General features: G+C 41.1%; 1 protein-coding gene across 1 annotated transcript; it reads right to left on the bottom strand.

Annotated features, from left to right (window-relative positions):
* Positions 1-10,900: 10,900 nt before the first annotated feature.
* Positions 10,901-11,889, bottom strand: LOC103733348 (olfactory receptor 5B12-like). Its single transcript, XM_008832170.1, has one exon. The coding sequence runs from the start codon at positions 11,865-11,867 to the stop codon at positions 10,920-10,922; it is 948 nt and encodes a 315-aa protein (XP_008830392.1). The 5' UTR covers positions 11,868-11,889; the 3' UTR covers positions 10,901-10,919.
* Positions 11,890-12,129: the final 240 nt, after the last annotated feature.

The following is a 12,129-nucleotide window of genomic DNA, read 5'->3' as shown; positions in this document are numbered from 1 at the left end:
GTATGTATAATTTGTCAGTATGTTGTTGGACTAATATGGTTCCCTCTGGTTTTTTTTCTTTTATGGTCTTTTTGAGATAGGGTCTCCCTGTAGCTCCAGCTGTCCTGGAACTCACTATGTAGACCAGTCTGGCCTTAAACTCACTGAGATCCACCTACCTCTGCCTCCTGAGTACTGGGATTAAAGGCCTGTGTCATCAAGCCCGGCCTCTCTGGTTTTTTAAAACTAGATAGGCATTATTTATCTTTCACATTGTCTAACCCTTCCACCATGGTTTCCCCATTTAAGGTGCCCCAATTTTTCCCATTCCTCCCTTAATAATACCCTTCTCCTATGGTCCTACTTCTCTTGAGCACCATCTTTCCCTTAATCCCCTACGTTCCTTGTATAACCTTCCCTCCCCCTCCCTTTAAAATAACCCCACTTTTATCCATATCTCCCTTATTAACACCTGCTTCCTACTGTTCTTCTCTTTTAGATTCTTTCTTTTCCTTTACCTCCCTGGTTCTTTTTCATTATCCTGGTTCCTGTAGTTATGTCTGGATACCTACTCACTTATAAGAATTTGGTACTAGGATCCACATATGAGGGAGAACATACATCTTTTTTTTTCTGAGTCTCTGTTACTTCACTTAGTATAACAGTTTCTAGTTCCATCTATTTACCTATAAATTTCATGATTTCACCTTTCTTTGTTGCTGAGTAAAACTTCATAATATAAATGAACTACATTTTCATTATCCACTCATCTGTTGAGGGACACTTAAGTTGTTTTCATCTCTTACCTATTGTGAAAAGAGCAGCAACAAACATGGATGTACAAGTGTCTCTGCAATAGGATGAGTTCTTTGGGTATATGCCAAGGAGTTGTATAACTGGGTCAAATGGTAGGTTCATTTGTAATTTTTTTTTAATTAAAAAAAATTAATAACCACATGATTAGAAGAAGCATTTCATTACAGCTTTAACGTATTCAGTAATACACTCCAGAGCAAGGATATATTTCTTTTAAAAGTGGCTATAAATATTTAGGTTCACAGTTGAATTAATGCCATTATTGAACACAGTATAAACCCTGTAAGATATAAAAATGAATGAGTTTTAACCCTTTAAAGATCTCCATTTTATTTTAAAATATGCTGGCCTCTACATTTTTTAAATTATTTATTTCATAACCAAATTATTAGAAGAGGCATTTTATAGAGGAGTACAAATACTTCTCTTGTTGAAATTCTTTTTTTTAAAAAATTTTTCTTTTGTTTGTTTTTGGTCTTTTTGAGACAGGGTCTCCCTGTAGACCCAACTGTCTTGGAACTCACTATGTAGACCAGGCTGGCCTTGAACTCACAGAGATCCACCTGCCTCTGCCTCCTGAGTGCTGGGACTAAAGGCATGCACCACCATGCCTGGCTAGAAAAACTCATTTTTAGTGCAACTAAAACTGAGATGTTTGCACATGCGTCTCTTATCTCTATATATCTGATTATTACTAGTCACAGTCGATTACTTTATGAGCTCCTTAGCATCTGAGCATGGATATAAAGTCATCAGGTAGATTTCAATGGTAATGTTTTTCACATCTACTAGTTATTAAGGAGCAAATTTGTATGCTTTGAAGAATTTTTTTATAGACCCAGTTCCCAGGTAGCAGCCTTACATGGCCTCCCTCCCCCCACTAGAGCCCTTATACTCTGATATGCCTGCTACTGTCTGCTGTGTTGTTGGCACCCCCAGCCACTCCCCACTACTTGCCCTTCTGATGAATCTAGTCAGCCTATCTAGAGGTCTTTGTTTTAGGAGGGTCAGCTGTTCCTCATCTAGCTGTAATCAGTTGTCAAAATTCCTTTGGATAAAATTGAGGTCTGCTGTTCAATTTCCCAGTTCTATGCTGGGTTACTATCAGGGAATCCCTTTGGCCACCCTGGCCAACAACTCAGAAGGAGGTATCACCTGTCTGGCATTGTTGCTTGCTATGTAGCCTTTAGCTATACATATGGACTCTTAGGAAATTATGTTCGCCCATTTAATCTTTGGTTATAATTTCCTTTTGGGTGTTTAAGGCCATAAAGTTGGTCCAGATAAAACCGATTTATTTTTACTCCTAAAGTCGTTTGAGGATCTGTTCCTCAGGGGTCACACGGGCTTGGGAGTAGACCCTGCCTCCTTTCTTTTACCAGTTTCACCTATGTGAAGATAAGCCAAACGTCCTGCTCTACCAGGGTTGGCTTCACTTGGAAGCATGGAGGAAATGATTCCTCTGTGTTGACCCTCCTCTTTATAGACTGGAGACTGGTTCAAGTCCATCTGGTGGGATCTCCTCGGCCTCCTTGATCAAGAGGACAGGTGACCCACCACCATTATAGGACATTTTGAGAGATGCTCATAGTCCCCTGGACCTAGGAGGGCAAGGAGCAAAAAGTGTCCTTTAGGTCCCTCTGATCAAATTATTATAGACCTCAAAGTATGTCTGTTAAACACCCAAGAAGGTTAGTTCCACCAGTCTGGTATTTTTAATTACTGTGTGTAAGGTAGATAAATCTTAGGTAAAGGCCAGTTGTTCTCAGATAAACCTTACCTAGACATATATTTCTTGATATGCTATTTATAATTTGTCAGTAGGTTGTAGTAGTAATATGGTTCTCACTGATTTTCAAAGCTAGCTAAGCATTGTTTATGTCTCACATTGTCTCACCCCTCCATCATGGTTTTCCCTCTTAAGGTGCCCCCATTGACCCCCTTTCTCCCATAATAATACCCTTCTCCTGTGGTCCTACCTCTCTTGAGCTCTTTCTTTCCCTTTATGCACTAGGTTCTTCATATACCCTTCCCTACCCCCCTCCTTTAAACTAACACAATTTTTCTCCATATCTCCCTTATTAAGGCCTGTTTCCTACTGTTTTTCTCTTTCAGGTTATTTCTTTTCTTTTACCTCCCTGTTTACTTTCCATTATCCTGGTTTCCGTAGCTATGTCTGGTTGCATACTTATTCATCAGAGTCTGGTTCTAGGATCCACATATGATGGAGAATATATGTCGATGATTTTTCTGATTCTGTGTTACTTCACATAGTATAGCAGTTTCTAGATCCATCCATTTACCTGCAAATTTCATTATTTCATCTTTCTTTACTGCAGAGTAAAACTCCATCGTATAAATGAACCACATTTTCATTATCCACTCATCAATTGAGGGACACTCAGGTTTCTTCCATCTCTTAGCTATTGTGAAAAGAGCAGCAACAAACATGGATATACAAGTGTCTCTGCAATAGGACGAGTTCTTTGTGTATATGCCAAGGAGCGGTATAACTGGGTCAAATGGTAGGTTCATTTGTAGTTTATTAAGAGTCCTACACACTGCTTTCCATAAGGGTTGAACCAGTTTGAAGCCCCACCAGCAGTGGATGAGTGTTCCCCTTTCCCCACATCCTCTCGGACATTTGGTATCATTTGTTTTCTTTATCTTAGCCAGTCTGACTGGAGTAAGGTGGAATCTTGAAGTGGTTTTAATTTGCATTTTCCAAATAATTAGGGATGTTGAACATCTTTTAAGATGTTTCATAGCCATCTTTCCTTCTTCTTTTGAGAGGACTCTGTTCAGCTCCTTACCCATCTTTTAATTGGGTTGCTTCTTGTCTTGGTTCTCTTTTTGAGTTCGTTATAAATTCCGCTTATTAAACCTCTGTCAGATGTGTCACTGATGAAGATTTTCTCCCATTCAGTGGGTTTTCTGTTTGCTTCCTTGGTTGTCTCCTTTGATGTACAGAAGCTTTTTAGTTTAATGAGGTCCCATTTGTTAATTCTTGCCCTTGTTTCCTGGGCAATTGATGTCCGTTTTAGAAAATCCTTCCTACACCTATATATTGTAGGTTATTCCCAATGTTTTCTTCTAATAGTTTCAGAGTTTCAGGCTTTACATTGAGGTTTTTGAGCCATTTGGAATTGACTTTTGTGCACGGTGAAAGATAGGGGTTTAGTTTCATTCTTCTACAAGTGGAGATCCAGTTTTGCCAGCACCATTTACTGAACATGCTGTCTTTCCTCCAGTTAATGTTCTTGGCCCCTTTGTCAAATATCAGGTGGCTGAAATTGTATTTACTCATATTTGGGAATTCAGTTTTGTTCCATTGGTCTATGGGTCTATTTTTGTGCCAGTACCATGTTGTTTTTATGACTATAGCTTTGAAATACAGCTTGAAATCTGGTATAGTAATCCCCCCAGCATTGTGATTAATGCTCAGCATTATTTTGGCTATCCGAGGTCTTTTGCACTTCCATATGAAGCTAAGGATAGTTTTTTCCAATTCCGTGAAAAATGTCATGGAGATTTTGATTGGCATTGCGTTAAATCTATATACAGCTTTTGGTAGGATGGTCATTTTCACAATATTAATTCTTCCAATCCATGAGCATGGGCGGTCCTTCCATCTTCTGATGTCTTCCTCAATTTCTTTCTTTAACGGTTTTAAATTTTCATTGTAGAGCTCTTTGATATATTTGGTCAGGTTTACTCCAAGATATATTTTTTTGGCAGCTATTGTGAATGGGAGTGTTTCCATGTGCACTTTCTCTGAGTGCTTGTTATTGGTATATAGAAAGGCTATAGACTTTTTTTGGTTAATTTTGTAATCTGTCACTTCACTGAATGTGTTAATAATTTCTAGGAGTTTTGGGGTGGAATTTTTGGCTTCCCTTAGATATAATATCATATCATCTACAAAAAGGGATTATTTGATCTCTTCTTTTCCAACTATTACTCCTTTAATTTCCTTCTCTTGTCTTATTGCTCTTGAAAGAGTTTCAAGTAATATGTTAAAGAGAAGTTGGGATAGTGGACAGCCTTGTCTGGTTCCTGAATTCAATGGGAGTGCTTCCAGTTTCTCTAGATTTAGAATGATGTTGTCTGTGCAGGTTCTTGTCTTTCAGTCCATTTATATGATTCATGATGTTTTGACTTACATGTATTGAACCATCCCTGCATCTCTGGAATAAAGCCAACTTAATCATGGTGGATGATCTTTTTGATGTGTGTCTGTATGGAGTTTGCAATTTTCTTTTTGAGAATTTTTGCATCTATGTTCATTAAGGATATGCATCTATAGTTTTCTTTTTTGGTGATATCTTTACCTGGCTTTGGTACTAGAGTGATGTTGGCTTCATAGAAGGAATTTGGAAGTTCTCCCTCCATTTCTGTTTTTTTGAATAAATTAAGTAGTATTGGATGGAGATCTTCTTTAAATGTCTGATAGAATTCTGCTGTAAATCCATCTGGTCATGGGCGTTTTTTTAGTCGGGAGGTTTTGTACTACTGTTTTAATTTCTTTTTGTGATATGGATCTGTTTAAGCTGTTAATCTCTTCTGGGTTTAGTTTTGGTGGTTCCTATGCCTTTAGATGTCGTTCATTTCTTTTAGGTTTTCAAATTTAATAACATATAGGTTTTTAAAGTATTCCCTTATAATGTTTTGTATCTTTCTGCTGTCTGTTGTGATGTTTCCCGTTTCATCTCTGATTTTGTTGATTTGGAGGTGCTCTTTCCTCTTTTTGGTTAACTGGGCTAGCAGTCTGTCGATCGTGTTTATCTTTTCAAAGAAGCAGCTCTTGGAGTTGTTGATTCTTTGTACTGTTTTTGTTTCAATTTCATTAATTTCTGCCCTGATTTTTGTTATTTCTTTTTGTCTGCTGGGTTTGGGTTTCATTTGCTGTTGCTTTTCAGGTGTGTTTAGTTGCAATTTTAAGTAATTTATTTGTGTTCTTTCCGATTTTTTGATGTAGGCACTTTGAGCTATAAACTTCCCTCTAAGGACTGCTTTCAGCATGTCCCAGAGGTTTTATCGTGTTGTATTTTCTTTTCATTTAATTCCAGGAATACTTTTATTTCTTTCTTAATTTCTCTTTTGACCCATTCATCATTCAAGAGTGTGTTGCTTAATCTCCGTGTATTCATGTGGTGGTTAGGGCTTCTTCGGGTGTTGATTGTAAGCTTTATTCCATTGTGGTCTGATAGAATGCATGGAATTATTTCAATCTTTTTGTATTTGTTGAGTTTGTTTTGTGCCCCAGTATATGATCAATTTTGGAGAAGTTTCCATGGGGCGCTGAGTAGAAATTACATCCTTTGGTGCTTGGGTGGAATACTCGGTAGATGTCTGTTAAGTCCATTTGATATATGGTATTGTTTAATTCAGATGTCTCTCTGTTAACTCTCTGCCCTGTTGGCCTATCTAATGGAGACAGTGGGGTATTGAAGTCACCTGCTATTAATGAGTTGGGGTTAATCTGGGTCTTAAAGTCCTGTGGTATTGTTTTTAAGAAGTTGGGTGCACTAGAGTTTGGTCAATATTTGTTCATGATTGTAATATCTTCTTGATTCATTGTTCCTTTGTTCAGAATGAAGTAGCCCTCTTTATCTCTTCTGATTAGTTTTAGTTTAAAGTCTATTTTGTCAGATATTACAATTGCTATGCCTGCTTTTTTCTTAGTGCCATTTGCTTGGTATATTTTTTCCATCCTTTCACCTTAAGATAGTGTCTGTCCTTTAAAGTGAGGTGTGTTTCTTGCAGACAACAAAAAGATGGGTTTTGTTTCTTAATCCATTCACATAGTCTGTTTCCTTTGACTGGAGAGTTCAGTCCATTAGTATTTAAAGTTATTGATGAAAGATGGGTATTGAATACTGTCATTTTTATTTCTGTTTACATTCTTGATATAGCTGTACTTTAACACATTTATGCCTTCATTGGATTTCTATCCGAAATCCCTTGTGTATAGTCATTCCTTTCTTCAGCTCTTTGTATTGCTTCCAGAACTCTCTGAAGGGCTGGTTTTGTGGACATGAATTCCTTCAGCCTGGAAGATTTGGATGAGCATGTCTTTCTTCAATTTTGCGAAATTTTCTTCCACGATTCTGTTGAAGATCTGTTCCATGCCATTATCTTGGGATTCTTCTCATTCCCATATGCCTATGATTCACAAGTTTAGTCTTTTCGTGGTGTCACACAATCCCTGCATATTCCATTCTTGTGATTTCTTAAATTTTTCATAATCTTTGCTTCAGTGGTCTAATTCGTCCACTTTATCTTCCAGTTTTGATACTCTGTTTTTCACTTCGTTCATCTTGTTGTTGAAGCTTTCTCCTGTTTTTTCTAATTGGCTTACTGAGTGCCTCACTTCCTTTCTTCATTTCAGCCTGAGTGTTCTTCAATATTTCTAACTCTTTTCTGAATTCATTCAGAAGTTTATCCCCATCTTCCTTCAGTTCTTTGATTTCTTTTTTGTGTGTTCTTTAAATTCACTGAATTCTTTTATCATGTTTATAATTGTTCTTTTGAGTTCCATGTCCTGCATTATCTCTAGGGGGTTCTCACTGTACTCCTCTATAGGACTATTGGTATTTGGTGTGGATATGTTTTTTTGGTTTTTTGTGTTATTATTTTTTCTCTGTGATTTTGGCATGTGAATTTCTTTTGTAGTTTTTGATTCTTGTGTGAGACTCAGGCCTTCAAGTTTAGGTCTACTTCTTTTTGTGAAGTTTATGTGTCTTTGTGGTTTACTTTTTGGACATGAAAAGCTGGTTTGTCTAAGCTTCCAGTTGCCTCTCTTGATTTTATGTTGGAGTGGCCAGATTGATTTTGTCTTCAGGAGTTGCCATAGGGGCCCAATTCAGATGATGGTCATATGACTTCAGGCTTTCTCCTAAGGTCTGGATCCCTCCAGGACCGATTTTGGCCTTGGGAATTTGGGGGTTGGACTGGCCTGGGAGCCTGGCCCAGAAAAGATGCTGGTCTAGGGCAGCTGGTGGCTGTGCCACCCAGAGATGCAAAGGCAGATGGGGTGGGAAGAGGCCCCAAGGACTCCTGGGGAGTGCACTGAGTAGCCAGATTGGCCTGGATGCAAAGGATCAGGAAGAGGAAAGGTCAGCTCCCAAGTCCAAGAAAGAGGATGGCAGGTGGTGCTGGTCCAGGGAAGCAGGGGGAGTTGAAGGTGGGGCCATGTCCAGAAGCAGTGCTCCTGGGGCCCTGAGAAGGCACAGTGTTGGTTTGGATACAAGTGGTCAGGAAGCAATATTGGTTCCCCAGGTGTCTGGGGCCCCAAGACAAGGAGTGGGGCAGGGCCTAATCTCTGAGGAGAGAAGGGAGGGGAAGATGGGGGACTGAATGGGACTGGGAGAGTCAAAGCAAGGAGAGCACAATGGACTTAACCCTGAGAGAGGCCTGCAGGTGGGAGAGAGGCCTGTGGCAGGTGGTGCACACCCAGGGAAGCAGAGGTAGGTAAGTGCAGGGTCAGGCCCAGAGCAGTGCTCCTGAGGACCAGAGAAGGCACTAAGTTGGTCTGGATGGAAAGTGTCAGGAAGCAGTATTGGTTCCCCAGGTGTCTCCATTTGTAGTTTTTTAAGAGTACTCCATACTGCTTTCCATAGGGGTTAAATAAGTTTGCAATCCCACCAACAGTGGATTAGAATTCTCATTTCCCCACATCCTCTCCAACATTTTGTATCATTTGTTCTCTTGAGCCTAGACAGTCTGACTGGGGTAAGATGAAATCTTAAAATGGTTTTAATTTGCATTTCTCTAATTACTAATGATATTGAATACCTTATAAAATGCTCCTTAACCATCTTTATTTCTTCTTTTGAAAACTCTCTGTTCAGCTCCTTAGCCCATGTTTTAATTGGGTTACTTCATTTCAGGTTCTCTCTTTTGATTTTATATTGGAGTGGCCTAATTGCTTTTCCCTTCAGGAGTTCCCAGAGGCCCAAGTGAGATGAGGCTCAGATGCTCTCAGGCTTTCTCCTAATGTCTGGGTCCTTCCAGGAAAGATACTGCCCTCCAGAACTTGGGGACTGGCCTGGCCTGGGAGTAGGGCCTAGGAAAGATGCTGGTCTCAGGAGGCTGGTGGCTGTGCCACCCAGGAATGCAGAGGGAGGTAGGGATGGAAAGAGGCCCCAAGGGATCCTGGGGATTATTGGGAGAAACTGGGTTGGTCTGGGTCAAAGGATCAGGAAGCAGTGGTGGCTCTGGGCTGAGAGTTTAGCCCCGGTGTCTGGGGTGCCAAGACAAGAAATGGGCCAGTATCCAGGCTAGGAGGAGAGCCCTGGTAGGGGAGGTGAGAGGGTGAAAGGGGCTGGGGGAGTCAAGGCGTGGTGGGTGTGCTGGACTTAACCAGGAAAGGTGCTGGCACCAGGACACTGGAGGCTCTGCAGCCCAGTAAACAAAGGGAGGTGAGGGCAGGACCAGGAAAGGTGCTGGCACCAGGACCCCAGGAGGCTGTGCAGCCCAGGGAAATAAAGGGAGGTTAGGGTGGGGCCAGGCCCAGAGGGTTCCTGGGGACCACAGGGAGGATCTGGGTTGGTCCGGATGGAAGGGATCGGGAAGCAGTGGTGGCTCTGAGCTCGGAAGTTAGCTCCAGTGTCTGGGGTGCCAAGACAAGAAATGGGCCTGTACCCAGGCTAGTAGAAGAGAGTGACGGGGAGCTCGGAGGGTAAAAGAGGCTGGGAAAGTCAAGGTGCTGTGGGCTCACTTGACTTACCCAGGAAAGGTGCTGGCACCAGGACACTGGAGGCTGTGCAGCCCAGGAAGCAAAATTATTAGTTATTCTTTGTTGCTTTAATAAAATACCATGGCCAAAGGTAATTTAAGGTTTGGGGTTATGGCTCTAGAGGGAGAGTCCATAATGGCATGGGGTATGGCAGCAGGCAGCTGAGCAGAAAGCTGAGAAATTACATCCAAAATACATAGAAGAGCAAGGAGGAAGTGGGATGAGGTTATAAACACACAAAGTCACCCTTCCTCCAGCAAAGCTCCATTTCCTACAGGTTCCATTATTTCCCCAAATAGCACCACTAACTGGGGACCAAGTGTTCAAACACATGAGCCTGTGAGGGACAGTTGTCATTCAAACAACAATCACCAACAATTAAACTCTACATTGGTGGTAAAAACAGTATTCCTAGAATATGTAACATTTTATTATTTAAAATGCCCAAATGTGGGCTTGGGATATAATTTAGTAGTAAAGAATTTGCCTAACATGTGCAAGGCATTGAGTTCAATCTTTCAAAACACCAGGATATAATAAAAATACTAAAATGTCAAGATTTTAAGAGGAAAACAGAAGGAAAGAATGGGGCAAAAATACATGAGTTTAATATAGGAGTCCTATCCAGGGACATACACTGTGCTGTCTCTTGTTCTTGAAAACTTAGCCAGCTGTGGCCTTCTGTGTGAATCACACTTTGTTGTATGGAGTAGTATCACTGGTAAGACTTGAGGGATGTATTAATATTCTGTCTACCCTCTGTGCCATTATGTTCCATGAGCCCTCACTCACCCACAGCTCAAGGACCACTGCAAGAGAGGGAGGGAAGATTGTAAGAGTCAGCATTGGTTAATGAATGTGAGAAATCAGAGGCTTTCAGCCCAATGGGAACTTTCCCCTCTGAACTTGCAATGATGGTGGCAGCATGCACAAGACCCACGCTGATTCAGTCAAACAAAAACACAACATAGAACAAAGGAAATGGGCAGCAGGCCCCAATCATAGTTGAAGAACCATTGGCAACTAATTATGGCTGGGTGAAAGAGAGTTGATCTTCATTAAGGGAGTGACTCTAGGTAGGTTGACTAAACTCCAGTGAATGAACTTGCACTGAGGTACAGCTAGTTTAAAAAAAAAGCTTGAGAAGATACGATTTAACCTAATTGACAGAATGAATGAACTCCATTGAGGGAAGGGGGTGTAAATGGAGGAGGGGGTCTAAATTTGATTAAGATCTAGCATATGAAAAGCACAAAAACAATAAAAATATTTTTAATACACAGTTTTAAAAGGCATATTAGACACTACTCCTAAGGAAACTCACTATTGGACTGAACAAAGATTAACCTGAGGTAAACAAAACTGCCTTTGTACAGATTCTACATCAGTAAAGTGTGAATCCTATAGAAGACTTTGCTTTCCCCATGGCCTTGTGGAAGGCACCCTTCACCTCTTTGTTCCTCAGGCTGTAGACCAGAGGGTTCAGCATGGGGATGACCATGGTATAGAACACAGATGCCATCTTGTCAGTTCCCATGGAGTGGCTGGAGCTGGGCTGCAGATACATGAAGATGCCAGACCCATAGAAGATAGAGACTGCAGTGAGGTGGGAAGCACATGTGGAAAAAGCCTTCTGGCGTCTTTCAGATGAGCGCATTCTCAGGATAGTGATGAATATAAGTAAGTAAGAGATCAATATGACCACAATAGAGAAGAGATCATTGAAACCCACCACGAAAAAATTAACCATCTCACTAACATAAGTGTCTGAGCATGAGAGGGCCAGGAGAGGAGGGGCATCACAGAAAAAGTGATCAACCACATTGGACTTGCAGAAGGATAGCCTGAAAATGTTCCCAGTGTGGATGGAGGAATTCAGGAAGCCACAGGCATAGGAGCCTATGGCCAGACCAGCACACGTGTTTGTGGTCATGGCGGTGGTATAATGCAAGGGTTTACACACTGCTGCATAGCGGTCATATGCCATGGAAGCCAAGAGGAAATTTTCTACAGTAATGAAGCTTACAAAAAAGAAGAACTGGGTGCCACAAGCATAGTGGAATATGGTTTTGTCTGTTAAGAGGAGACCTGCCATCACCTTGGGTGTGACAGCTGAAGAATATCCAAAGTCCACCAGGGAGAGATGACTGAGGAAAAAGTACATGGGCGTGTGGAGGTGAGAGTCCAGCAGAATCAACCCAATCATTCCCAGGTTCCCAAGCACAGTGCTGAGGTAGATGAGAAGGAAGAGGATGAAGAGTGGAATCTGCAGGTTTGGGTCATCAGTTAACCCAGTGAGGATGAACTCAGTCATCTCTGTGCTGTTCTCCATTGGGAATTATGTGACAGGCCTGAAGCAAAGAGAAAGGGACCAGACTGAGAGGGAGAGACAGTGTTCTTTATGTGTGTGATGCTGAGTAGATTGAAGAGACTCCAGGGTATGGACCCAAGAACAAAGATTGGCAAGCACAGATTAGACTCAATCACCCTTTAAATGTATTTAATAATAAAGGACATGAAGAGAGGGGAATAGGAAAATGGGGTGGATCTAAGAGGAGATGTGGGAGGGGGTCTGAAGATGATCAAAATGCATT

The sequence above is a fragment of the Nannospalax galili genome, unplaced genomic scaffold (genome assembly GCF_000622305.1).
Source record: "Nannospalax galili isolate Female #2095 unplaced genomic scaffold, S.galili_v1.0 scaffold936, whole genome shotgun sequence".
In the NCBI taxonomy this organism is placed as follows: Eukaryota; Metazoa; Chordata; class Mammalia; order Rodentia; family Spalacidae; genus Nannospalax; species Nannospalax galili.
This window is presented reverse-complemented; position numbering and strand designations above follow the sequence as displayed.

Excerpts from the sequence above, each read along its gene's own strand:
- LOC103733348 (XM_008832170.1), bottom strand. The coding sequence starts at position 11,867 with ATGGAGAACAGCACAGAGATGACTGAGTTCATCCTCACTGGGTTAACT.